The 27,627-nt window shown below is 45.4% G+C and overlaps 1 protein-coding gene across 1 annotated transcript in view; it reads left to right on the top strand.

Annotated features, from left to right (window-relative positions):
* Positions 1-26,257, top strand: part of PABPC1L (poly(A) binding protein cytoplasmic 1 like) — a 28,754-nt gene extending 2,497 nt beyond the window's left edge. The window contains exons 2-16 of the mRNA XM_033153437.1: positions 816-1,027; positions 2,481-2,674; positions 3,311-3,426; positions 4,539-4,678; positions 5,348-5,442; positions 7,434-7,571; positions 10,334-10,429; positions 12,100-12,363; positions 13,231-13,321; positions 14,149-14,277; positions 15,118-15,257; positions 16,508-16,601; positions 21,272-21,402; positions 25,194-25,282; positions 25,538-26,257. Of these exons, the coding sequence (XP_033009328.1) occupies positions 835-1,027; positions 2,481-2,674; positions 3,311-3,426; positions 4,539-4,678; positions 5,348-5,442; positions 7,434-7,571; positions 10,334-10,429; positions 12,100-12,363; positions 13,231-13,321; positions 14,149-14,277; positions 15,118-15,257; positions 16,508-16,601; positions 21,272-21,402; positions 25,194-25,277 (1,905 nt within the window). The 5' untranslated portion in view covers positions 816-834 and the 3' untranslated portion in view covers positions 25,278-25,282; positions 25,538-26,257. The remainder of the gene's footprint in view (positions 1-815; positions 1,028-2,480; positions 2,675-3,310; positions 3,427-4,538; positions 4,679-5,347; positions 5,443-7,433; positions 7,572-10,333; positions 10,430-12,099; positions 12,364-13,230; positions 13,322-14,148; positions 14,278-15,117; positions 15,258-16,507; positions 16,602-21,271; positions 21,403-25,193; positions 25,283-25,537) is intronic.
* Positions 26,258-27,627: the final 1,370 nt, after the last annotated feature.

Here is a 27,627-nt window from a genome sequence, read left to right as displayed (position 1 = left end):
CCCCAGCCTTTGGCCCTCCAGATATTTTGGACTACAATTCCCGTCATCCCTGATCACTGGTCCTGTTAGCTAGTGATCATGGGAGTTGTAGGCCAAAACATCTGGAGGGCCGCAGGCTGGGGATGCCTGGTTTATGGAACCGAGGCGGCATGAAAAAGTTTGGTACCCTCTGTATTACACCCTTCCAGTCAACCTCTTGTGTTCCAGAAATTGTTGGCCTGCAGCTCCCATCACCTCAGACTACTGGCCCTGCTGGGTGGGGCCGATGGGAGTTGCAGGCCAAAACAAATTGAGGGTGTTGTGATCATAAAATCATAGAGTTGGACGGGACCCTGAGGGTCATCTAGCTCAACCCCCTGCAATGCAGGAATCTCAGCACATGGGTTATGGATTTCTAATGCACCATAATGTTTCATGTTCTCGTTCTCTCTCTCTCTCTGTGTGTGTGTGTGTGTGTGAGAGAGAGAGAGAGAGAGAGAGAGAGTTCACATACATACATACATACATACATACATACATACATATACAGTATACATACATACATACTCCCCCCCCTCTCTCACACACACACTCTGTGTAGAGGCGGCTGAGTTCCACAACCCCCTCTTCTGTTTATTATTACCTATGGTGTATTATAGTGTGGAGGTGCTATCCAAGGGGGCAACAAGGTATATATAATGGGTTTCATTTGCAGGCAACTTCAAGAGCTCAGAGGTTTACATGGAATCTATCCTATAGAGTCCTACTATTTTTGCATCTCTAAAGATCCTTGTTATGCTGCCTGGGAGTAACTAGGTTTTGCTTCACTTCCCAAGTTAAACTGCATGATTGACCATGAATGCTAGTGGCCCAGGATATCCGCTAGCCTCCCTCTATGTGGGCGACTTGCACCCGGATGTAACGGAAGCCATGTTGTACGAGAAATTCTCGCCTGCTGGACCAATTCTGTCCATCAGAGTTTGCCGAGATGTCTCCACACGCCGATCACTAGGTTATGCGTACATAAATTTTCAACAGCCTGCTGATGGTAAGTAAGTGAGAACTTCTTCTAAACTCTCAAATGTTGTATTTTGTTTGCATTGGGTGTCTTTGCTCCACTCTTCAGCTGAAAAGACTCCCAGGGTAGACTACAGATCAATAAAAAGTAATACTGTGTTGCCTGAGGTCAGAGGCTATCTCAAAGGCAGGACATGAAAGGAAAAAAGGAGCAGAGAAAGAAGAGGGAGGAAACTCAGGCACTAGTTAATAAAGTTCTTATAATAGTGAAAAGGGAAATAGTTTGGTGCACAGGTGGGGAGCCTGCTACCCTCTGGATGTTGTTAGACTCCAACTCCCATCAGCCCTGGCCAGCATGGCCAGGGGTTGCTGGGAACATCATCTGGAGGTCTTCAGGTTCCCCATTGCTGGTCTGGAGAGAGAGGGGGATCCAAATGTTTCTGGTTTCAGCTGAGCCGATGAAGTGGCCCTGCTTCCCATCTCTCCCTCAGCTGCAGCCTGATAAATCCATGTTGTACGATGTGCTCATGAGCCTTCTTTTGGAAAACGAAGCAAGTTTTGCCAGGCAAAAATGCAACTCAAACTCTGCTTTCAAGCAGAGTTTTGGGCTCTACAGTACTCATTTTGATCCCCAGATATTAGCTCTGAACATTTAGAAATTAGCTAGCAAGTAACCTTTTGTGTTCCAAATCATTTCTGGTAGCTGTAAGATAAGTGTTGAGCTAAACCAATGTGAAAGGAAGCTTCAGCCTTACCCTGTTCACTAGGCCACAGTGATTAAGATTAGCCATTGCAAATGTCCCACAGGAGGAGTGAAAAATCTGTGGATTTATCTCCCATGAGCCCCAGCCAGTGGGGCTGGTGGTCAGTGGGAGTTGCAGCACAACAATATCTGAAGGGTCATATCTTCCCCAGCCTTTACCACTTGACCCATGATGCAACTATGGTCTTGTTTACAGACCATAAGAGAGCCAGTGTGGTGTAGTGGTTAAGAGCGGTAGACTCGTAATCTGGGGAACCGGGTTCGTGTCTCCACTCCTCCACATGCAGCTGCTGGGTGACCTTGGGCTAGTCACACTTCTTTGAAGTCTCTCAGCCCCACTCACCTCACAAAGTGTTTGTTGGGGGGGGAGGAAGGGAAAGGAGAATGTTAGACGCTTTGAGACTCCTTTGGGTAGTGATAAAGTGGGATATCAAATCCAAACTCTTCTTCAGATGGTTGACTTAGAAACCATGGGAAGTTATTTGTACCTTCAGCTTCCAGTCATGTTTTTCAGAAGCCAGAGCTTCTCTTCTTAACACCAATTTCTTAACCCCCACTCCTGTCGAAATACTTTGTGATCTTCCCTGTTGGTAGTAAAATGAATGTGCTCACACACAGCTGTTTGCAAGGTGAGAGACCAGGCTTCGTTGCTTCCAGCTTTTTTGTTTGTTTGTTTGTTTGTTTCTGTGTAAACAAATGAGCTTTCCCCCCCCACTGCTAGCTGAGCGGGCCTTGGATACCATGAATTTTGAAGTGATAAAAGGCCGACCCATTCGCATCATGTGGTCCCAACGGGACCCAGGACTCAGGAAATCAGGCGTTGGGAACATCTTCATCAAGAACCTGGACGATTCCATTGATAACAAAGCTTTGTATGATACATTCTCAGCCTTTGGAAATATCCTTTCTTGCAAGGTAGCTATGCCACTGGCAGAAATAACATTACCTGATCTGCTTCTAGCATTCTAGTATATGTGTTGTCTATCATTCCTTTTATCCTGATGTATGCAATTTTTGACCAGTGGCTTCTAAGCACTCTGGCTTCACTTTTGTGTAATATCATTTGGTGGGTGGTGATTTAAAATTCAAAACGATTTTGAGGTAGCCTCTAGGTAAAACACGTTGGGCAATTTCCCACCCACCCCCTCTAGCATCACAAGCGGGATAGTTCCTTGAATCTCAGAACTTCTCTGCTGGTCCAACGAAACAGCACTTCAGTACTGAGGGAGACCTCATTGAATTGGACACCAACCCCATTCCAATTTTCTTCAAGTTCTTTTTTCTCTCTCTTTGAAACTTGGGAAGAAATGCCTTCTCTTTCTAGGGGAACCAAGGTTTTTACTCATTGCTGATGGGCCCCATTGATTAGGGTTACACCAAAATGTGTCCGGGACTCAGGATACACTGTTTGGGGGGGGGGCTTTGTAACAATTGAGCAGATATACATGTAAACCGGGGGGGGGGGGTCGGTCAAGGGCCCATCTTTTTTGTTTTCAGTTGTATGACTTCTTTTTTTCCCCTCTTCCCACACACCCACCCATGTCTTAACAGGTTGTTTGTGATGAGAACGGATCCCGGGGTTACGGCTTTGTCCATTTTGAGACCCACGAGGCAGCAAACAGAGCAATTGGCACGATGAATGGAATGCTCCTCAATGACCGTAAGGTGTAAGTGGAAGCTTGGGGTGGGGTGGGAGCTAAGGTGCAGGTATGGGTGAAGTGGGTGACTGCGAGATCAAATGTTGTTGACTCTCTTAATTTGGTAGATGCAGATTAGCATAGATCCTTATTGCGAGTTTTTTTTTTTAACATTCTTTAAGAGAAGCATTGCACACATAAATAAATAACAGAGCCCCTCTTATGCAGAACACAATTTAGAATAAGGGTATTAGCACAAAGGAACACCAAGGTTAGTAAAAGGTGCAACAAATTTCCTTGGAAACATACCCAGTATATCAAATGATAGAATAACAAGTATATTCGTAAGTAAATGGAAGTATCCAATATTTTAGTGCAAGTTTAGCATGCAAAACAGTCCATAAGGTCACTAATTCGTTTCCCCTGTGATTCTAGAAAATGAGCATTTCCAACAGCAATACGGTTGACCAGAAGAGCTACGGCTCATTCAGACTTCCGCTTGTCCCACCGCTTCTCCTCCCAGGAAAACCCACTCTTTCATATTGAATTGGAGCATGCGTCAACTGGGTTTTCCTTGGATTGATGTTTGCTCCAATTCAGCACTAAAGAGCTGGTTTTCCTGGGGCAAGTTGTGGGGCAAACAGAAAACCACTCAGACTTGTATTTGGAAAGGACAAGTGGCAAAACCAATTGGAACCATGCTTTCTAGGCATGGGGAAAGCCAGGGGGGCGGGGGACGAGCCCTCACTGTTGCATGTGCTCTATAAATCCTTTGCCTAGAAGATGCCTTGCCGATTCACAGTTTTCTCTCCACTGCCTTAAGAAGAGCAGTGGTTACAGCTGAAATCCACCTTGCGAGGTTGATGCAAAATACAGGCCTGAGCAATGTTATCACTGCTCAAGCACCAGGCTCTCCTAGCTTAAAGGTCTCTAGAGCTACACCAAACAGAGATAATCCTGCCTCTCTCCTCATGACGGCGTCTCCTGAGCACTGATAAGGCGAAACTTGGCACTTGTGGTTTTATTAGAGTATGGTGATTGACAAAGCTGCCTCGGTCTTGCCTACTTCATATCGCTTGGGAGGTTTCCCTGACCTCGTTGCATTTTTAAAAGTGGCTTCACCGTTTTCGCCCTGTTTACAGGTTCGTTGGCCATTTTAAATCTCGGCGAGAGCGGGAAGCAGAATATGGCGCCAAAGCAATGGAATTCACCAATGTCTACATCAAGAACTTTGGGGATGACATGCATGATGAGCGACTACAGGAAATATTCTCAAAATTTGGTAAATGCGACACTTTGAAGTATAGTTATTGGCAGGGAATGTTATTTCAGCTTGTGGGCCTAATTAGGCCTGCCAAACCTCAGAGATTGGGCTGCCAGGCTATTTTGGGTGAACAACACCCCTGTTTCCTGAGCCTGGTGTCATATACGATGCGAGGTGCACCTTTTGCAAATCTGCTCCAGAGGATTGGGGGAGTGCTTTGAACAGGGTTCCGCCAGCAGGGGAGAGGGAGAGGGAGAGGGAGAGGGAGAGGGAGAGAATATTCTGTTGTGCAAGGAGAAATCCTTGCCCTGACGGAACGTTTGCCTTTACCGGTATGTCAGATTCTACCCATATGTAATAAGAGATTGCGGGTAAGATCCTTTTTTTGTGTGAGTAGACGTCTCCATCTCCCCACTACATTTCCTGCATCCTCCCAAATCTGCTCCTGAGAATCCCTCAACCCTCCAGGACAGACTTTGGAGGCATGGATGTGGGGGAATCAATTCTGTCAACTGGATCTGTTCTGCTGGCACACAGACGAAACTGTTGTGTTGCGCTGGTGGGCAGGCACCATTGGATTTCGCCCGATAGGCCCAATTGCATGGCACCAATGTACAGGTAAGTCTATTGCAACTTGTGGCCCCAGCAATGTCACACTGTCTTAAAGTTGCTTGTTCTACTTTCCAGGAAAGACGCTGAGTGTCAAGGTGATGATGGATAATGCAGGCCATTCGAAAGGGTTTGGGTTTGTGAACTTTGAGAAGCATGAAGATGCTCAGAAGGCAAGATGGTCTTTGATCTATTTGTCTGTGCCCAATGCTTGCTTGTTCCTGTTCCGGTGAATGTAGCTGTCAAGATGGAGCTGAAGACTTATTGGTGGGAGAGAGAGACCTGACTTGGTTGTGTGTGCACCCAAAGGAGTAAATAGGCTTTCTCCACCAGGAACCTCCCTGTTTTGTGATCATAAAGTTGGAGGAGGCCGTCTAGTCACTTGCCTGATGTGGGAAATTCCAGAGCTAGAGCAACCCCAACAGATGGCTGCATATTTTGTTGTTGTTGTTGTTGTTGTTGTTCGGTCGTTCAGTCGTGTCCGACTCTTTGTGACCCCATGGACCAGAGCACGCCAGGCACGCCTATCCTTCACTGCCTCTCACAGTTTGGCCAAACTCATGTTAGTAGCTTCGAGAACACTGTCCAACCATCTCATCCTCTGTCATCCCCTTCTCCTTGTGCCCTCCATTTTCCCAACATCAGGGTCTTTTCTAGGGAGTCTTCTCTTCTCATGAGGTGGCCAAAGTACTGGAGCCTCAACTTCAGGATCTGTCCTTCTAGTGAGCACTCAGGGCTGATTTCTTTAAGAATGGATAGGTTTGATCTTCTTGCAGTCCATGGGACTCTCAAGAGTCTCCTCCAGCACCATAATTCAAAAGCATAAACTTTTCGGCGACCGGCCTTCTTTATGGTCCAGCTCTCATTTCCGTACATTACTACTGGGAAAACCATAGCTTTAACTATACAGACCTTTGCCGGCAAGGTGATGTATTTGCTTTTTAAGATGTCATTGCTTTTCTCCCAAGAAGCAGGCGTCTTCTAATTTCGTGACTGCTGTCACCATCTGCACTGATCATGGAACCCAAGAAAGTGAAATCTCTCACTGCCTCCATTTCTTCCCCTTCTATTTGCCAGGAGGTGATGGGACCAGTGGCCATGATCTTAGTTTTTTTTATGTTGAGCTTCAGACCATATTTTTCACTCTCCTCTTTCACCCTCATTAAAAGGTTCTTTAATTCCTCCTCACTTTCTGCCATCAAGGTAGTATCATCAGCATATCTGAGGTTGTTGATATTTTTTCCGGCAATCTTAATTCCGGTTTGGGATTCATCCAGCCCAGCCATTATATGGCTGCATATAACTTCTGCTTAAAGACCTCTCACAAAGGAGAGTCTATCCAGTTGCTTTGATCATTGGTTCCATTGCCAAACTGATTTTACCAGCAAGAACTGTCCTAACGTTCAAGTGACATGCAGCCGCTGGTGCAGCAGAGGAAATGAAATCTTGTCACATTCACATACATTTAAAGGCTTTCCCGCAAAGAATATTGGGAACTGTAATTTGTTAAGGGTGCTGGGAATTATAGCTCTGTGGTGGATAAACTACAGTTTCCAGGATTCTTTGGGGAAGCCATACCTGTTAAAGGGGTGTAATTGTGCTTTAAATATATGGTGGGGACTGCTGAATCTGTCCTCTTTTGGGTGACAGCTCTTCAGGTATTTGATGAGTGCTGCTGTTGTGTGTTCTTTCAGTCTTCTCTGGACCAAACACACCCCAGTTGATTCAACCTCTCATTATAAGATGAGAATAATAATAATAATAATAATAATAATAATAATAATAATAATAATAATAATAATTTATACCCCACCCATCTGGCTGGGTTTCCCCAGCCACACTGGGCGTCCCCCAACAAAATATTAAAAACAGAATAAAACATCATTTCTACACTCCTGACAATCTTTGTTTCCATCCTCCGAAACAGTTCTAGTTTGTCTATGTCCTTTTTGCATATGAATCTCTCTCGTGTTCACTATGAATGCATGATGGCTACAATACCAACTAAATTGCTCTTGGTGGGGGGGCGGGCGTAGGGGGATTTCATTGCTTAGGCAAAGGACATCTTTCTGCAAGATGGATGTGTGTCCGCTGAGGGGTGGGGTTAGTAGTGGAACTTCTTGATATGCAGAACCCTCTTTGTAGACACCTGGTCTCCCGGCAGGCTGTTGAAGACATGAATGGGACGGAGATCAATGGGCGAATGGTGTATGTCGGCCGAGCTCAGAAGAGGATGGAACGTCAGAGTGAACTGAAGCGCAAATTTGAGCAGATCAAGCAGGAGAGAGTAAACAGATACCAGGTAATGCTAAATAACAACGAGGTCATCAGGTGTGGCAAGGTACACTTTTTTAAAAAAGCAACACACCTGCTGACTTTCAAAATCTCAAATGCTGCGGTTGATCTCCAATACGCAGTTATGCCATACCAAAAATTATCATTTATAAATATTTATTTGTTTGTTTGCGGGCATCGTTTCTATTACCGCTACTAATAAATTTATTACCCACCGTTCACCAGCAGAAGGATTACAGCAATTTAAAATCCAGTATCAAAAACAGTGGAAACAAATTTCAGCCCGTAATTGTACGTCCAACCTTGGTCTACAATAAAACAATGTAAGGTTAAAATATGAAAGATCCCAAATTCAGTAAACTAAAAGCGGTAAAACAATTTCCAGGACTGAGCCATTATAATTCCGTAAAGTGACTGAGCCATCTAGAAGAAATCCACATTTCTCAGTCCTGCTTCACTAGTGAAGGATAAGCAGCTTAGCAGGTCAGGCCATTTTTTCACCAGGCCATTTCATGTTTACTCTTGACTGGCAATGGTTCTGTACGGTTTCAAGCAGGGGTCGGCAAGGTTTACCTCGCCTGGGCCGGTTCACTCCAGCGGAGATCCCTCCATAGGCCGGATTTAGTGTGTGTGTGTGTGTGTGTGTGTGTGTGCCGCCCCCCCACACACAATTTCCGGCGTCAGTGTCTGTGCAGATGCAATTTCTGGCGTCTGCACATGCGCAAAAGCAATTTCCGGCACCGCGGAAGCAAGTCCCCGTGCGACGCTGCACCAATTCAGCGCAGCGTGCAGGGACTCAGCAAGCAGGCAGCTTGGTTCGGGGGTGGCTCATGGGCTGGTTAAATGACCCCTGTGTGCTGCTTGGGTTCTCTTACTATTCATTTGTATTTCCTTGGTGGTGAGAGAGGGTGGGTGTAGCTTAGGGTGTGGTTGGTTGTCTTTGGCTGGCTGTAGTGAGAATTGGTTTTTGAGTATGAGCGGGGTTTGATTGTGCATTTTTGAATCAGGTTAGCCAGATTGATTCGTAAGCTGTGGTCCCTTTTGAACAGGCTTCCTCAACCTCGGCCCTCCAGATGTTTTTGGCCTACAACCATGGCCATGATCCCTTGCTAGCAGGACCAATGGTCAGGGATGATGGGAATTGTAGTCTCAAAACATCTGGAGGGCTGAGGTTGAGGAAGCCTGCTCTTGAAGCACAGGTCACCTGCAATGACAGCGCATGGTAATGGTTCCTGTTTGTGGCAAGGGATGAAATTTGTTGGGTTTCATCTAGAGGCCTTAAAAAAAAAGCCAACAAAATTAAGGCTGGCTTGCTTATCCTAAGAGTTTTGGTAACACAACTGGCAACAGGTGCATCCTTGAGGTAAAAGCTTTGAAGGGTGCCACCGGACAATCTCTATTTTGTTTGTGGGATTCAAGCACATAATGGGACTTTAAAGGTAAAGGGACCCCTGACCATTAGGTCCAGTCATGTCCAACTCTGGGTTTGCAGTGCTCATCTCGCGTTACTGGCTGAGGGAGCCGGCGTACAGCTTCCGGGTCATGTGGCCAGCATGACAAAGCCGCTTCTGGCGAACCAGAGCAGTGCACGGAAACGCCGTTTACCTTCCCGCCGTTTACCTATTTATCTACTTGCACTTTGACATGCTTTCAAACTGCTAGGTTGGCTGGAGCTGGGACCAAGCAACGGGAGCTCACCACGTTGCGGAGATTCGAACCGCCGAGCTTCTGATCAGCAAGCCCTAGGCTCTGTGGTTTAACCCACAGCGCCACCTGCATCCCACTAATGGGATTTTAGGATAGTGTAATTAAAGCAGATTAAAGGGCTCTTTCGCCTGAGCACAGCATATTTGGATGATGTTCATTGAGAGAAAGCGCAATAATGTTATAAAACACTACACAGGTGATGGGTAGTAACAATTTAGTGCTATTCCCTCATACAGGAATCTGATCTTTACATAAGCTGTAGTGTGTGTTATACAGTGGTACCTCGGGTTAAGAACTTAATTCGTTCCGGAAGTCCGTTCTTAACCTGAAACTGTTCTGAACCTGAAGCACCACTTTAGCTAATGGGGCCTCCCGCTGCTGCCGCGCCGCCAGAGCACGATTTCTGTTCTCATCCTGAAGCAAAGTTCTTAACCCGAGGTACTATTTCTGGGTTAGCGGAATCTGTAACCTGAAGCGTCTGTAACCTGAAGCGTCTGTAACCCGAGGTACCACTGTATTGAAGTGTTGGCAGTGTTAGAAATTGAGATATGAAAGCTAGGAGCTAAATGGCACCTTAAACCTAGGTTTTGGGTACAACGGCACACTTTTTAATAACAAGAATACAAAGCTGAAAATGGATGAACTGCAGCTAAAATATTATGTTCATTTTTCACACGGTCTAGTCCTTCCCCTGCCCGCCCACCCTAATATACTTAAGAGGGTCTCTTCTTCAGTCTTCAGAGAGCAGCTGGAAGTGGGGAGGCAGAAAAAGGTCCTCCCTCCACTCTGCAGTTTTAATCTGAAATCTTAGGCACAGTACTGCACCCTGAGCTCAAAACTGCTCACGCTAATGAAATTCCCTGTCACAAAACGCACCTAGAACAATGGGAGTTTTGAATCCTGGGTTTTGGTGTGGATGGCATTTGGTTCCCTTCCAGCCTTATGATTGAGTGTTGGAAACCTTATTTTTTGTGCATATTTTAAAATGGAAAGATGCGGCATAAGTGTTACATAAAAAATATTTATGAACATATGGGAAGTGTCTGTGCTTTTTGCTCCTAGGGTGTGAACTTGTATGTAAAGAATCTGGATGATGGGATTGATGATGAACGGTTGAGGAAGGAATTCTCTCCTTATGGAACTATTACTAGTGCCAAGGTAAGATCTATGGTGTGTATTTAATGTTGACCTATGTTGAACGTTCCATCAGCTCAAACATGTCAGCTTCTCAGATGGAAACCCCCCCCCCCAATGTTCTAGGGTGTTCTCCCTGCCCCCAAGCCAATTTCAGGGGGCACAGGGGGAAGGGAGAAGCCCCACTGCACAAGTGGAAGACCTTGTGCAAGTCTGCTGCTGATGGGACTCATTAGATCAGGGGTCAGCAAACTTTTTCAGCAGGGGGCCGGTCCACCATCCCTCAGACCTTGTGGTGGGCTGGACTATATTTTTTTGGGGGGGGGGTGAACGAATTCCCATGCCCCACAATAACCCAGAGATGCATTTTAAATAAAAGCACACATTCTACTAATGTAAAAACACCAGGCAGGCCCCACAAATACCGGGTAACCCAGAGATGCATTTTAAATAAAAGGACACTTTCTACTCATGTAAAAACACGCTGATTCCTGGACCATCTGCGGGCCAGATTAGGAAGGCGAATGGGCTGCATCTGGCTACCGGGCCTTAGTTTGGGGACTCCTGCATTAGATGAATCCTGCCCCTTCTGTTTTTAACCAAATATCGTTTCTCTGTGAAACTTTCATTCATACCATAGGCAAGGACTCATGTGATTGATTGATTGATTGAATCATTGATTGATAGCTCCTTCCATATTCCTCCTTAAAAAACAAAAACAAAAAACACTGGGCTGTTGTTGTTTTTTTAACATGCAGGGATTTGGGGGTGGTGATATGGAAGGAGAAATTGCATGAGCCACCCACCTGCAGTCTGAAAACAAGACAGCCCAGAAACAGTTTTGCCACTGTTTTGAGGCTGAAATTGCCACTGAGGTAATCCAGTGATCTGTCCCCTCCTTGCCTTCTCTGCAATGATTCCATCTGGAATTCTGGTTACCGGACTACTTTCATCTAGTCCTTCAGAAAACTATAGCGCTCAGAGAAGCAAGGCAACCAAAGCAGTGAGGCATGGGTGTGGGACTGTTGACAGAGTTACTAGAAACTCTGCAAGCCCCCAGTCTGGGAGGTGTGGAGGCCGCTGTGTGCGAAATCCAACTAAATAGATCCACCTGCACATTGATGTTTAGCTGCCCAAAGGAACTTCTCCTCCCTTTCTTGTCCCTAAGGGCTGAGGTTGAGGAAGCCTGCTCTTGAAGCACAGGTCACCTGGAATGACAGCGCATGGTAATAATAGTTCCTGTTTGTGGCAAGGGATGAAATTTGGGGCAGGGATCCCCAAACTCTCTAGAGCAGATTTGGTGCGGGTGCATCTACAAGCCTATTTAGTTGGAGACCATCCATGAAGTTTTGAAACCACCAGTCAACTGTACATTTAGTTATGATTGTTTGCTTGAAGGTGTATGCCACTACGTATGTCTCCCCTGCTGCTATGGCAGGGTACAATGAATGTTTACCGTAATAATGGCTCAATGCCTCCCCATTTAGTGAAAACTAGGACTTTTAGTTGACCTTTGTTCCAACTGAGTTTGGTGGGACTCAAGATCAGTTCACCCCAATGAGTATATTTGTGTGTGTTAGGAAAAGTTGCCAATTGTTCCGCTCATCTCGATGTCCGTGTCTCTCTGCCTCTGCTCTTCAGACTGCCGTTTGCCATCCACTCAGTGGACTCTGTGTTTTAATTTTCAATTTTAGGTGATGACAGAGGGTGGACACAGCAAAGGTTTTGGGTTTGTATGTTTTTCATCCCCAGAAGAGGCTACAAAGGCTGTGACTGAAATGAACGGGAGGATTGTCAGTGCCAAGCCTTTGTATGTTGCCCTGGCTCAAAGGAAAGAGGAGAGGAAAGCCATTCTCACCAACCAATACATGCAGAGACTAGCTACCATGAGGGCCTTGCCTGGTCCAATCCTCTGCTCCTTCCCTCCAGCAGGTTATTACCTGCCCTCCCTTCCACAGGTAAGATTTGTAAAGAGGCTGCTGTTAAAGCTTACTTCTATGAAACCCATTGACTAGCACCAATGGCAGACAAGATGCTATTGCACTGCAACTTAATGCACTTTGGAAATCCATTGCATTCCAATCTAACTGCCATATTCGGAGATGACAGGATGCATGTCTAAAAATGGCTTTCACAGATCAAACACCATAAGAACTTTTTATATCTCTGCCTACATCACCTCAAAAAAATAAATCTTGCAATAGAGCCCACCCGTTCAGCTGCGAGTTGTCCAATCTAAAGCAGTCATGGCTTTCCCCACAGAATCCTGGGAGCTGCAGTTTGTTAAGGATGCGTAGAGTTGTTAGAAGAGCCTTATTCCTCTCCCAGAGCTACAATTCCCAGAGTGGTTTAGCAACCAACCCCTCTTCACGGGGAACTCTGCAGGTCCCGGAATCCTTAGGGGGAAAGGATGTGCAAAGGAGAAACAGGGTCTGTAGCTCAAGTTTCCCTTGGGTGGCCTGGAGGAAAGGTCAACCTGGAAGGCCTTGTAGGTTTTAGCCCAGCAAAGTCTGGGCCTTCTTTCTTCTCAGGCGTACGTTCAAGAGGTGCTTTCCTTGTCATTTCCTCCCTCATGCATTGAAGGAGAACATGAGCCTGAGGCTTCCTGTGAGTTTATTACATATAGTGCCAAACTATGGTTCAATGTTATTGTAGTTGTTCTCCTAATCTGCCTCAAGTCATTCTCAGGTAATGGTTCCTGTAAAGCTACACAAAAAGAACTGCCGCATATCTTTTCACATCCCAGGCCTGGCGCTTTCGGTAGTCCAAGCTGTGTGAGGACAGTAATGTATCTTCTTCCTTTGTTTCGTGGTCTTTTTTTCTAGCCTCAAACCAGAACTACTTTCTACAGTCCTAGCCCTGTTGCCCAAGTCCGCCCTGTCTCCCGTTGGAACATGCAGCCCTCCAGGCCTCCCTGTGAGTGTGTTTGTTTGTTTGTTTATTTTAGAAAAGACTTGGTCATCTGCAGAGCATGTGGGTGAAGGTTACACTTGATATGGAACTCCTACCATGCTGTTGGTTGGAGTTGGGACCCCAGTATTTTCGTGAAGTCAGCATGCAAATTCACGGGGTTTGCGACCTGATTATGCTGGACTCCAGCTCATGGTCAGAGATCATGAGAGCTGGAGTTCAACAACAGGTCGCAGGTCCCCATCCCTGGATGAATGTGTGGTGGTCTTAGTTCTCATTACTGAAAGTAGACCCACAGACTCAGCAGAACTCTCTGCTAAGACAAGCGGGGTGGTGTCCCATTAAGTTCTGCTCAGAATAGACCCATTGGAATTAATGGACTTAACTTAGTCATGTTCACTAATTTATTTATTTTTATTATTTATTTAAAAAATTATTTAAGCTTTTCAAGTTTATACATTTCACTAATTTTACAGTCATTTTAACATTGCAAAACTTGACTTCCTTCCCCTTCTTTCTGCGGTTCCTTAAACTTATTTTTAATATCTTCTGCATATCCAAATTAACTTAAATTTGCTCATTTATTCACCTACTTTAAATCTATACTCTTATAAAAACTGCACCTTATTACAATAATCCTCCCAATGTTCGTATCTGTTTACAATTTATCTGTAAATATTCAATAAAGCATTTCCATTCTTTTATTAAAAAAAACGTTTGTTATCTTGATTTCGTATTCTTCCATGTTCACTAATTTATGTGGATATAACGTCTCTGAATGCCACCCGCTTCTTATGCCTCCAAATTCTGATGAAAGTATTCAATGTTTTTAGCATCCTATCATGCAGCCAGCCCCATCCTGAGGACTAGTGCACCTCCCAGGCGCCCACTGTCCAACATCAGCACCATGAGACAAGCATCCACTCAGGCTCCCAGGGTATCTCCCAATGCCCAGAGAATGGGTAAGTTAGGAAATGTGGATGGTTCATCATCAGATGGAATGGTGCGTGCCTGTGTGCTTAGATGCAGGTCGCAATTATTTTATGCATAATCTGGTTGGGGGGGGGAATCTGTCACAGTGTAGCATTACCAGGAAATGGAACCTGTGGCAGGGTGATGGCAATAAGGGTAGGCTGAGTGGGAGCCATTCACTTCTATGGGCTGCCATAGCAATTGAGAGATTAGGTACACAAGTTGCTCTTACCATGCCTCCTCCAGATAAAAGGTTACAGGTGGGTAGCCGTGTTGGTCTGCCATAGTCGAAACAAAATAGAAAATTCTTTCCAGTAGCACCTTAGAGGCCAACTGAGTTTGTTCTTGGTATGAGCTTTCGTGTGCATGCATGTATCTGAAGAAGTGTGCATGCACACGAAAGCTCATACCAAGAACAAACTCAGTTGGTCTCTAAGGTGCTACTGGAAAGAATTTTCTATTTTGTTTTGGCCAGATAAAAGGATTATCAGGATTTAGTGGTGTGGGGCTTAGCCCTTGCTTCAATGGCATCTGTGGGTTCATGCTTTTGCCTGTTTTGTATACATGAATGGAGTGTTTTATTACCATAAGATTTGGACCACCCAATTGTGCTGACGTTGCAGGGGAGATTTTGGGAGGACTTCTCAGATTTATTTGTTGCAGGCTGTGGATGCAGCTGAGAACTGCCACCTTCCTCTCTCCGCCTTCTGCACCATTTTTGGAAGCCTGCTTTTAAAAAGGCTTCTGCAAAGGGTGTGTGGCATGAACGATGGGATACGTCATCTCTCCTCTCTCTGTAGCCTTCCAAATTGTTCGTGTTCTCATTTCAGCCAACATAGGAACCCAGACCATCAGCACTCGGGCATCCTCCTCAACAGCCCTACCACGTGGCATTTCCCAGTACAAGTACTCTTCAGGCGTGAGGAATGTCCAGCCACTGGGCACCATGGCACCTTTGCCAATGCATCAGGTAACTCACCTTCAGTTGTGGAACAAAGGATATTGTATAGACCAGTGTTTTTCAACCACTGTTCCACGGCACACTAGTGTGCCGCGAGATGTTGCCTGGTGTGCCGTGGGAAAAATTGAAAAATTACTTTATATATAGTCAATATAGGCACAGAGTTAATTTTTTTTAACATTTTCTAATGGTGGTGTGCCTCGTGATTTTTTTCATGAAACAAGTGTGCCTTTGCCCAAAAAAGGTTGAAAAACACTGGTATAGACCATGTTTTCCTCCCTCCACTCCTTAACATGGAAGAGTTTTGTGATCGTGCCATTAACATAGGCTGTGTACACACCATACATTTAAAGCTCCCCCCGCCCTGCAAAAATCCTGAGAACTGTAGAATAAGGGTGCTGGGAATTGTAGCTCTGTTAAGGGATAAACTGCAGTTCCCTGGATCTTCTGTTTGTGCATCATGTGTTTTTTTTAAGTGTGCTTTCAATGTATGGTTGTGCACGCAGCCTTTAGAGTTTGGTCTTACAGCGTGTTCTAGTTTTTGGCGTTGGATAGGTCTGGATTAGTGGTTCCCAAAGTGTAACAGACCAACCAAAGGTCACACAGGTCCCCGTCTTTGATTTAGAGGTATGTGTGGTGGCCTAAGTCTGTGGGTCTACTTTCAGTGAAAAGAACTAAGCAGAACTCTCTGCTAAGACACTGGTGTGTGTGTGTGTTCAATTAAGTTCTGCTCACAGTAGACCCATTGGAATTAATGGACCTAACTTATTAATTTCAGTGGGTAAAATTTAGCTGACCACCACCCTCTTCTCATTTCTCCAGCTTCTCCTGATGAAAGTGTTCCTTCGGGGGGTGAGCTCAAACCACTGGAGAGTTGTAGCGTCTGCTGTGGCTATAGAGACTGATGCAGGAGAGATATGTTTTGTTGCAGCTGGGGCAGATGAAGGCATCCGGCTGTGCTGCAGCCAATGCACTGTGATGATTGTTCTCTCTGAGCTCCTCCCAGCGGTTGTTCCCCCTCTGGTCACTGCTGTGGATACGTGACCTGTCTCCAGACACTGTTGACCAGCAGTTAGGGAAGATGGGAGTTGCAGTCCCAACAGCAGCTGGTTCTTCTTCCCTACTTTAGGGAGCTTCAGTTGGTGCAGGAAGAGGAGTTGCTGCCATTAGAATATTCCCTCCCCCCTCCACAGAATGTCATTCAGGAACTCACACAAGGACCATGCTATTATTGTTGCCTTCTGTTTATTGGCCTGCAGGTTGTAGAACCGGCTGTCCGTGTCCACGGACAGGAGCCTCTGACAACATCCATGTTGGCTGCAGCCCCTCCTCAGGAGCAGAAGCAAATGCTTGGTGAGTTGTGGTGCGTCCTCCTCCTCCATCAGCAGCTTGCCATTCTGAGGCTCCCTGATTAGCTAGCAGCTATGTCTCTGGGCAAAAATGTTAACCTTAAATTTAAAGGTGCCGCTCTGTAGCTTGGAAACTGTTTTTGGCTTCGCCCGAATATGCAGGGTCCGGCCGTAGTTATTCAGTGCTGCTGGCAATGCACTCTGCTCAGCTGGTAGAGCATGAGACTGTTAATCTCAGGGTTGTGGGTATGTGTTGGATAACCAGTTGCTGGGATAACCAGTCATCTGAGAGCCTGCTCTGGCTGGTTATGAAGGTTCACTGGTTATGAGGGTTCTTGAAGGTCGTGAGGAGTTTTGGGAGTTGCAGAAGGTCCGAAGAGGATAGGATAGGCAGCAAGAAGCAAAGCAAAAGGTGTGGCCGAAGAAGCAGGAAGAAGGCCAAATAAAACAGACTGCAGTCGGTGGTTTCAAGTGCACTCAATGCGAGCGAGCTCTCTGTCTCTCTGTCGCTGAGCTAACAGAAGCAGGGGCTATTTATTGGCAAATTATACAGCGTCATCAAATAAGCATCAACCAATAATAATACAGCAATAACGAGTGTTTCCGGGTGGGAAACCAGCTGTGTGACCATTACCAGAAGGCTTCCTGGCGCGCTTTTGGGGAGGCGCGGAGGGATCCAGGCTCCAATCTCCGGCCGGATCTTCTTTCCTTCTGCGCAGTAGCGCGGAAGGATTATCAAAGCGGCTATCGCGCAGGAAAACCCAAAACGTATTCCCACAGGTATGAGTCCCACATTAGGAAAACACTACCCGCAACTGCGACGAACAACCTGGGAGACGGTCTTCTTTTCACTGCCTTTTGTGGTTCTGTTGGCTTGAGATTTCATTGTGGGCCTTGCTTAGTTTCATAGGCTTTTAGCACAGATCAACACCATATATTTAAAGCACATTAAATGCACATTTAAAACATATGATTCCCCCCCCTAGATTCCTGGGAGCGGTAGTTTAAGGGTGCTGTGAACTGTAGCTCTGGGAATGCTAGTTCTATTAGTTTGTACAGTTTGATTTGATTTTGTTTGTGTATTTCTGCCATGAGACCTTTGCTTTAAATAAAGAAACATGCAAACAGGAAACTAGAACGAACACTGGAAAGGACATTTGCTGATTGGTATAATTACAACCTAACATTGCAGAAGGGTCCCCCTAGCCAAGACTAGGGGAGGAGATGCTGCAGGATAGTATATTCAGTATCCTTTCCATTCTGCTTCTGAAAAGCAATTGTCTCAGCAGTGCTAGCAGACTGTAGTATGAAAGCAACCTTGGCGGCTGGTTGCATGGTTCTAGCAACCATGATGACACTTCAGCTGGAGCCCTGCTTTAAGGGACTGGCTACCCAGCCTGAGCCCTGTCAATCACAGCTTTTCTCCCTAGCAACTGTCCTGGGTCTGGCAGCAGGGGTCTGCTGGCATGATCAGGTATCGTGAGTAGCAGCTCTTTTCCTGCTGACCAAGCAGCTGCTGCTCTCCTCCACATGATCTGATGAGGCTGAGCTGCGTGCCAACTGCATTTGAACAGAGAGTTTCTTAGATTACTAACAGCCGGACTGGACAGGCTCTTCCTGTGCTGCCACCTGCTTTGGGTATTTGTGTATGCTTTGGGCATACCCTTCCTTTCCTGCCCCCATAAGTGTACTTAAGGAAAATGATGCTGTTTTTCCTGGAGGGATTTTCCTTTTCAAAGCACACAGCACCTCACTGTGGAAGCAGAAACTCCTGCTCTTCAATATATACTTTCCTCACACAATGGTTACAGTGGTGATGGGTTGAAGGAGTTTATATCTGTGTTCTCTCTCTCTCTCTCTCTCTCTCTCTCTCTCTCTCTCTCTCTCTCGTTCCTGAAAGAAAGGTAAATCTTAGTCCTTGCTCGGTTGCAACAAGAAAGGCCAAACTGGCCAATGTGAAGCATGGCGTGAGTAAAGAGTGCTGGAATTAGGGATGGATCATTCCGTTTCTGGTCTCTGTCCTTTTCTCCCATGTTCACAAAATCCATCATGTCCCATGTCAATCTGCAGTTTTAAAAAACAATGCCGTGGACTGGGAATTTAACTGTACGCAGTGCTAAATGAATCACTGCCAATCTTATTCGGCATTTGTTCTGTTTCGTTTAAATGATAAGCAGGAGAAATCCTGGTTCTCAACAGGCCCACAGTTGTTGTTGTTGTTCAGTCGTTCAGTCGTGTCCGACTCTTCGTGACCCCATGGACCAGAGCACGCCAGGCACGCCTATCCTTCACTGCCTCTCGCAGTTTGGCCAAACTCATGTTAGTAGCTTCGAGAACACTGTCCAACCAGCTCATCCTCTGTCGTCCCCTTCTCCTTGTGCCCTCCATCTTTCCCAACATCAGGGTCTTTTCTAGGGAGTCTTCTCTTCTCATGAGGTGGCCAAAGTACTGGAGCCTCAACTTCAGGATCTGTCCTTCTAGTGAGCACTCAGGGCTGATTTCTTTGAGAATGGATAGGTTTGATCTTCTTGCAGTCCATGGGACTCTCAAGAGTCTCCTCCAGCACCATAATTCAAAAGCATCAATTCTTCGGCGATCAGCCTTCTTTATGGTCCAGCTCTCACTTCCGTACATTACTACTGGGAAAACCATAGCTTTAACTATACGGACCTTTGTCGGCAAGGTGATGTCTTTGCTTTTTAAGATGCTGTCTAGGTTTGTCATTGCTTTTCTCCCAAGAAGCAGGTGTATTCTAATTTCATGACTGCTGTCACCATCTGCTGTGATCATGGAACCCAAGAAAGTGAAATCTCTCACTGCCTCCATTTCTTCCCCTTCTATTTGCCAGGAGGTGATGGGACCAGTGGCCATGATCTTAGTTTTTTTGATGTTGAGCTTCAGACCATATTTTGCGCTCTCCTCTTTCACCCTCATTAAAAGGTTCTTTAATTCCTCCTCACTTTCTGCCATCAAGGTAGTATCATCAGCATATCTGAGGTTGTTGATATTTTTTCCGGCAATCTTAATTCCGGTTTGGGATTCATCCAGTCCAGCCTTTCGCATGATGAATTCTGCATATAAGTTAAATAAGCAGGGAGACAATATACAGCCTTGTCGTACTCCTTTCCCAATTTTGAACCAATCAGTTGTTCCATATCCAGTTCTAACTGTAGCTTCTTGTCCCACATAGAGATTTCTCAGGAGACAAATGAGGTGATCCGGCACTCCCATTTCTTTAAGAACTTGCCATAGTTTGCTGTGGTCGACACAGTCAAATGCTTTTGCGTAGTCAATGAAGCAGAAGTAGATGTTTTTCTGGAACTCTCTAGCTTTCTCCATAATCCAGCGCATGTTTGCAATTTGGTCTCTGGTTCCTCTGCCCCTTCGAAATCCAGCTTGCACTTCTGGGAGTTCTCGGTCCACATACTGCTTAAGCCTGCCTTGTAGGATTTTAAGCATAACCTTGCTAGCGTGTGAAATGAGTGTAATTGTGCGGTAGTTGGAGCATTCTTTGGCACTGCCCTTCTTTGGGATTGGGATGTAGACTGATCTTCTCCAATCCTCTGGCCACTGCTGAGTTTTCCAAACTTGCTGGCATATTGAGTAGCACCTTAACAGCATCATCTTTTAAAATTTTAAATAGTTCAGCTGGAATATCATCACTTCCACTGGCCTTGTTGTTAGCAAGGCTTTCTAAGGCCCATTTGACAGTACATGAGCAAATAATTTATCCAGCTCTGCAAAAACCATACCTCTTGCAATACAATTGGGGGGGGGGGAGCTCCCATTGGCACCATGCTGCCGTTTCTCCAAGCGGTGGTTTGTGCAGTGACCTTACACAAGCCGAGCATTCACTGTCGCATGAAGATGCCCTCCTCTCTGCTTTTTGTTTGCACAGCCAAATTATTGACGTGTGTATAGGGCTGTGGAGTTGCCTATGCAAATGTGTAGTGCTTAAAAGAAAAATAATGTATGAAGTCTGACTTGAACCGAGTCAAATCTCAGTGTCAACAATGGCTGCATCGTCCACCGCACCTGAGGGCAGCAGATTAGCTTAGGGGGTGAAGAGAGGCTATGTGCCCCACAGAGCTCTGTCTTTCACTACCTTGTTGCTTACTCCAAGCCCCTCCAGTATTTGCTGCCTGAGGCAGACGCCGCACACTGCTTAATGGTAGGGCCAGGCCTGCATGCAGTCATTTAAGGAGAAAGTCATTTACAATGCCTGCAGCAGCAGCTTGAAAACTGGGAGGATAATAAAGAGGTAGGTCAGTTGTGTATCTGAATTTGCTTTCCCTTAAGACAGTCTTTTCTAGTAGATAACATTTCCTTTTGGGGGGCAGGTGGGGGGTACCTCTTAGATGGCAATGGATGTTAGTATCCTTGTATATCCAGTTAAACTCTTGTAATTTTTTCAAGTGCTTTATTCTTTGGATATCCATGTACAATTTGTTTAACTCTTCTGCCTGCTCTCTCTTAAAATTCTGGTCCTTACCAGAATTTTTTAAAAATGGGTTTTCATGTGAGAACTGAAGCCCCCACCGCCCCCCAGTGTTCCTCATGGGCCACTATTGCCTCAAAGCTTAAAAAAATGGAATGAAAAAATGGAATGGGGCCAGCTCCATGGGGTTTTCTCACTGAATGATGCACGCTTTTGTTCCTTTTGCTTGTGCACAGGTGAACGCCTCTATCCTCTGATTCACTCATTACACCCCTCCATGGCTGGGAAGATCACAGGTATGCTGCTGGAGATAGATAACTCTGAGTTGCTGCTGATGCTGGAGTCACCTGAATCCCTCCACTCTAAGGTACTGGAATTCCATGCTATAAAATAAAATCTGCCATTGCAAATCCCCAAATTATGCAACTAAAATATATTGTGCTGATTTGAGTTTTGTTTATCTGTAGAGTTTATGATATGCATACCTTCAGAATATGAAGGGTTTCTTTTTTACAGAGTTTTTTTGGGGGGGTTGCCCCCCCCCCGAAGTAGGTGATGGAGCAGGAGACTATTGGGGAACTGAAATGATCCCTAAGGGCTGGGAGATTTTGAAACCCTGGTGGGATAACTGATAGTAAAAAGGCTCCATCTCTGACTACAAGACTTTCCACTGTTGCTTTTTCCCATTCTGTCCATTTCTCATCTGGTTTGTACATGTGTGTGTGTTCTAACTATTCCTGGTGCATTTGCGCCTTGAGCAAATGTGGCGTGCGTTTGTGTATGTATCCCACATGGAAGCATATTTCCTCGCTGAGATTAAAAACTACTTTTGTACATATAAAGTGGCAATTCACTGTAATGGTATGTCCTGACTAGTTAGAGGAGAAAACAGAAAAGATCACATGACACAGCCTTAATGTCTGTTTTGACATAACACAGTGTGTGTGTGTGTGTGTGCAGGGTTTCTATGAGTTTTGGCTGGCTTGCAAAGACTGCATGTGCAGCCCTGTGAATTACCTCCACGTTATGAGCCATTCTATTCTCAGTGCTTGTTGTCATTTTGTCGTGTCTGACTCTTCGTGACCCCATGGACCAGACCACGCCAGGCACCCCTATCCTCCACTGCCTCCCGCAGTTTGGCCAAACTCATGCCAGTCGCTTCGAGAACACTGTCCATCTCATCCTCTGTCGTCCCCTTCTCCTTGTGCCCTCCATCTTTCCCAACATCAGGGTCTTTTCCAGGGAGTCTTCTCTTCTCATGAGGTGGCCAAAGTATTGGAGCCTCAGCTTCAGGATCTGTCCTTCCAGTGAGTACTCAGGTCTGATTTCCTTAAGAATGGATAGGTTTGATCTTTTTGCAGTCCATGAGATTCTCAAGAGTCTCCTCCAGCACCATAATTCAAAAGCATCAATTCTTTGGCGACCAGCCTTCTTTGTGGTCCAGCTCTCACTTCCATACATCACTACTGGGAAAACCATAGCTTTAACTATATGGACCTTTGTCGTTTCTCAGTGCTAGAGGAGCTATTTTTAAGCAGTTAGTGTTTCAGCTGCAAAGGCTTTCGATGCATGAATAATAACTTAAGGAGATCCTTCCTGGATTAGGCAAATGGTCCATCTGGTCCAAAATACTGTTTTCCCATAGTGATGGCCACCCAGAAGCCCCCCAGCCAGGGGCATGCTGTTCCTCAGCAGCTGATACTTATATGGCCTCTGAAATGCGGAGGCTAAAATGAATGTAGCCTTCCTACAAGTAAATCCAGTGGCAGATGGGGCTCGTCAACCTGGGAAGGTAGCCCATCTAGGAGGTTATCCTTAACCTTCATTGCCATGTGGGGTATCTTCAAGAGAAGAAGAGTTGTAAGGAATAAACTACACAAATCTGGAGTGGGGTCCCTAAGACTGTTGGGTGGTGCCTTGTACACCTCCTCAGGCCCTTGCAGAGCCAGGCAGAGGCGCGGGCCAGGTAGATAATGTGCCCCCCTCTTTTTAATAATACATAGGGAAAAGGATTATTTTAAGTATTTACATCTAAATAATGGTGAGCGATTGTGAATATGCTGACCGAGGCCCCCCTTAGAATCGGAGGCCCGGGCCAAGTGGCCCATATGACAACCCCCCCCCCCCCGTGTTTGGGCCTGTGCCTCCTTCCAGCAACTCCTGCAGCCAAGCTGGTGCCAAGCGTATTTCTCTGCATTACTTTGGACCACATCAGCAAGGCTGAGAGGGGGGGTCTTGTCGTCTGGGCAGCCCAGGACCTCCATACACACCACCCAGGCTTAGCGCCCCTGGGAGGTCACTTCCGTGCTGCTAACGCAGCAGTGTGACTTCACCTCCAGAGGCACACTCCATTGGCTCTTGAGACAGACCAGATGCCAACAACTGCTAGTTAAGTCCTCCGTGCATTTGCCCAATGCCCTTTTGATAAGAACATTATGCTTTCTGGAAGTTACAACAAACTGAAGACTTGGAGAGTATGCTTGGATAATGTTGGCATTAAAAACAGAACGGGGGTGGCGGGTGAAGGCTGAGATGAAAAACTAAATCACCCTTTGAGAGCGTGTATAACTGGAGGGTGTATATAAAGCGGGTTTGCATCAACTGCTTTCAGATTCGGTAGGAAGTTTTCAAGAAACGATTTAATGCACATTAAGGCAGTTGAGAACGTTTTTGTTAAAAAGCCCAACTGCATTAATGTATCTGTGTCAGAGTGGGTTTGGCAAGCTACTTGCTTGAGGGGGAGGGCGGGTTATTGGTTTGTTTTTGCTCGTTTTTATTATGTATTTTGGTTTTTTCTCTCTTGTATTTTTATGTTGTGAACTGCCCTGACATCTACAGGTGAAGGGTGGCAAAAAAAAGTTTAAGAAAAAGAACTACTGTAGCTCACAGATTGGCCTTAGCTTAATTGTTTGCAAGAACACTTTCCCTTTTGTGCAATTTTTCACTCAGGAAAAGAAACTGAGCTTCTTAGATCTGTCCTCAGGTAGACTGATTTTTGGGACGTCATGAAAAGGCAGCAAATTGCTAATTGCCAAAATTGTTATTTTGTATTTTTTACTCTCAGGAGGTGCTTCTGAGGCTGAAAATCCCGCGACAGGCCATGGCATTATGCGTCTGAAGTTGGGGTGGGCTGGGGAGAGCCAGTGTGGTGTAGTGGTTAAGAGCGGTAGACTCGTAATCTGGTGAACCGGGTTCGCTTCCCCGCTCCTCCACATGCGGCTGCTGACTGACCTTGGGCTAGTCACACTTCTTTGAAGTCTCTCAGCTCCACTCACCTCACAGAGTGTTTGTTGTGGGAGAGGAAGGGAAAGGAGAATGTTAGCCGCTTTGAGACTCCTTCAGGTAGTGAAAAGCGGGATATCAAATCCAAACTCCTCCTCTTCTTCTTGCTTTCCTGTTTCAGGCTGCAAAACATCTTAGGCCAGTCCTGGCTCAGAGATAACTATTTCTCTTCTCTTCCATACCTTCCATGTTGGTGTGAGGAAGAGTTCTGTGTATTTCTAAAGCTTGCATACTGCATTTTTGGGTGTCAACTAGTTGCAATGAAAGAGGGTATTTTCAGTGGCTCTGCATGAAATTTGTTACTATTCCTTGACCCAAGGAGCAAGATTGTTGAGAAAAATGAGCTTGCAAAGTCAGGCTTGGGACCACACAGCCTGACCAATCAGAAATGCAAATAATACAAGTCTTGCTGCACGAATTTCCCTTGATCTGTCAAGACGAAGCCCAGAAATACTTTGACACTCCAAAATGGCAGTCTTAATTGTCTGAATGTACCTAGAGAAAGAACTGGGTGAAGTTTCCTTCAGAGGCTTGGACCTCAGTGTGCGCGATTCTTTGGATCCTAAAGCAGCCAAGTGGCTTTATGACACTATCCACATCAGTCTATTAATTGCTTTGGATGGAGAGCCTATGGCTTTCCAGATTTTGCTGAACTCCAATTCTCCAGCTGACTCAGCCAGCATGACCAGGAGCCAAGGATGATGGGAGTTGTAGTCCTGCAACATCTGGGAGGCCACAGGCATTCCACTCCTGCTTTTCAGGGAAGCGTAATGCACCTAGGATTGTTAAAGGGCCTCCACGTTGATTTGCCAAGTCCATCTCAGTACAACTGGCTGTAATAAATGACTGTCTGATCCTGGGCTTTGCTTTTGTTAGATTGAGGAAGCTGTTGCTGTACTGCAAGTGCACCAAATCTCTGAAGCATCCCACAAGAGCAACTCGGCAGCATTTCTTCAGTGACCAAGGTGGGTTGGTAAGGAGTGCGCAGCGATCAAGTGAGAAACTTGGCTTTTGCCAAAAATATGTAAGAGGGAGGGAAGGATAGCAGGACCAAGCATTCCATTGGGGACCTAATGCAAAGACATGGTTCCATGTTGAGAACTGCTAACACAGAAGGAACTATTCATACAGTGTCATCTGCTTGGCAAGGTGAGGGACTCGTAGGAAAGTGTTGCATCTGCATGTGTAAAGCTGACACTTTCTGCTTCACTCCTTTTTAGGATCCGATTGGTACTGATCAAATGACTACTTCTACTTTGCCTGTTGCTGCAACCGTCACGTCTACATTGCTTGTGCAGCAGCCTTCCTTGTTACCATAAATTTGCTGCATGTGGTCTGGATCTCACTCAGACTCAGTGCCCAGCCGTGGTCCCGAACTACTGTAGGCACAACTAGTGGATTATCAATGGGCAAATTGAGTTCCTCTTCCCATTACACTCAGGATGGCTATATGCAACTTATCTGTGCATTCTAATTTAGAGTTTCTCCATTTAACATATGCGTTTGCAGTCCCATGGCACAGGTGGTTACTATATATTCTGTCCAACTATTTATTTTTTGGTGGGGGGAGGTATATGTATATAAATATTCCTGCAAAAATCTAGCCTTTTTTAATCACTTTCTTTTGTGCACTTAAGAGTCATTGCAGCTTCTTTTCCCACTAACATTGTACTCACACTTTAAAGTATTTTCACAGGTGCTTTTCTAGTAACTGCTGGTATGGGAATGATATGTTGTGAGAATGATGTGGAACAAACTGGTTCCCACATTGTGTTCAATTTATCGAAGCTGGTCATTTTTTAAGTAGCCTTAAACTTCAACCACCACTGGGGCCTGTGGCACTATTTTAGCTGCTGCTGTTGACATGATGATAAAGGAAGTGAAACTTCCTTTATCATCATCAAGCCTTGTGTCAGTGTTCACTGTCTAACATGGCACTAACAACTCAGTTGCATGGGTCCATGGGCTGCCAAGATTACTGGGACAAACCATTGTGAGCTCGTTTATTTTAAAGAAAACCAACTGGTTCTCATGCTTGACACATGTAGGAGGGTTTTTTGAATTGCATTTTTAAATAACTCTTATAGAGATGCGAGAATGAATTCCTGCTCTCCTTAAAAACACGTTTCTTCTGCACTGTGTCATGCACATACCCTCTTTTCAACAGCCACATGTGCATTCTGTAGAAATTGAAATATTTATATGTACTGTTACCTTTGAGCTGGGAAAGAAACTTTGACTTGTTTAACACATGCCTTATAAACTTCATATCCTGGTAGCACATTAATATATGACTGTTCTCCTTTATAACTTGGATCTAGTTAAATTGTCCCAAGAGCCCACAGAGGGGGTCACAAGCAGGCACCTGCAGTTGGCCCCGCGCTGCAAAGTGGAAACGATTAATTTCCGTTTGACAACTACAAGTTGCGCAACCAAACATTTATTTAAAAGTTCAAAACACCAGAAGCATGGGCTGATTTTAGTTTTCTTCCCTCAATATTTCCAGATGGATGCGAGAGGCGGCTGTTACTAGACTTTGCTGAACAGTGCAACATTAACAGTAATGGTTCCCTCGAAGGTATTTGGTGCCTAGCCTGCTCTGTGCATGACTGTGTTAAAGAGACTACATGCAAAACTCTCCCCCCTCCAACTTTAAAATGGCATGAGCTCTAAGGCAAAAGAAAATGAGGATTGTCTTGGATCTTCTCACTAATACAAGGTTGAGGGACTAACTGCAAAGCTTGCTCTGGGGGGCAGGCTCAAGAGGTTACAGGTGTTTTTTGGCTATGGAATTTTGAGCCTAGTTTTCACAAAGAGCAGAAGAGATAGTAAACCGCTGCCTGGATGCTATTAAGAGTGCAGGTGAAGCCCCTTGCAATAAATGCCCTTCTGTTATAAAAAATGTAGAAAAGCAGGTGATGGAGAAGGCACCTGCCATTTCATTATCTGCTACAGAGCAGGGGAAGTGGCTGCACTCTCAACTCCTGTCTGCCCTAGTCAGGAATAATAGGGGGCACAGGTCGCTCTGCAGAGGGATTCTTCATACTAAGAAACATTCTACCAGATGGGTACCTTACCTGTAGTCTGGAGTGCTAGAAGCAACATCAATTTTATCAGCCGCTATTCATAAGGAGGTCTATGAGCAGGCAGATAGGCAAAAAGCTTTTGTACATGCAGATCGCTGTACTCTTGAGGGCATGTTCTTTCTATATGAAGCAGGAAAATTGGCTATGCCGGTCTACTTTGCTTCCTGCCCTCACCCCCAGCTGAATGTTTAGCCTATAACTACTTTCAAACATATATCAGAGAA

The sequence above is a fragment of the Lacerta agilis genome, chromosome 6, assembly GCF_009819535.1.
Source record: "Lacerta agilis isolate rLacAgi1 chromosome 6, rLacAgi1.pri, whole genome shotgun sequence".
Lineage (NCBI taxonomy): Eukaryota > Metazoa > Chordata > Lepidosauria > Squamata > Lacertidae > Lacerta > Lacerta agilis.
Note: the sequence above shows the minus strand (reverse complement) of the source record. Positions and strands in the feature narration are given on the sequence as shown.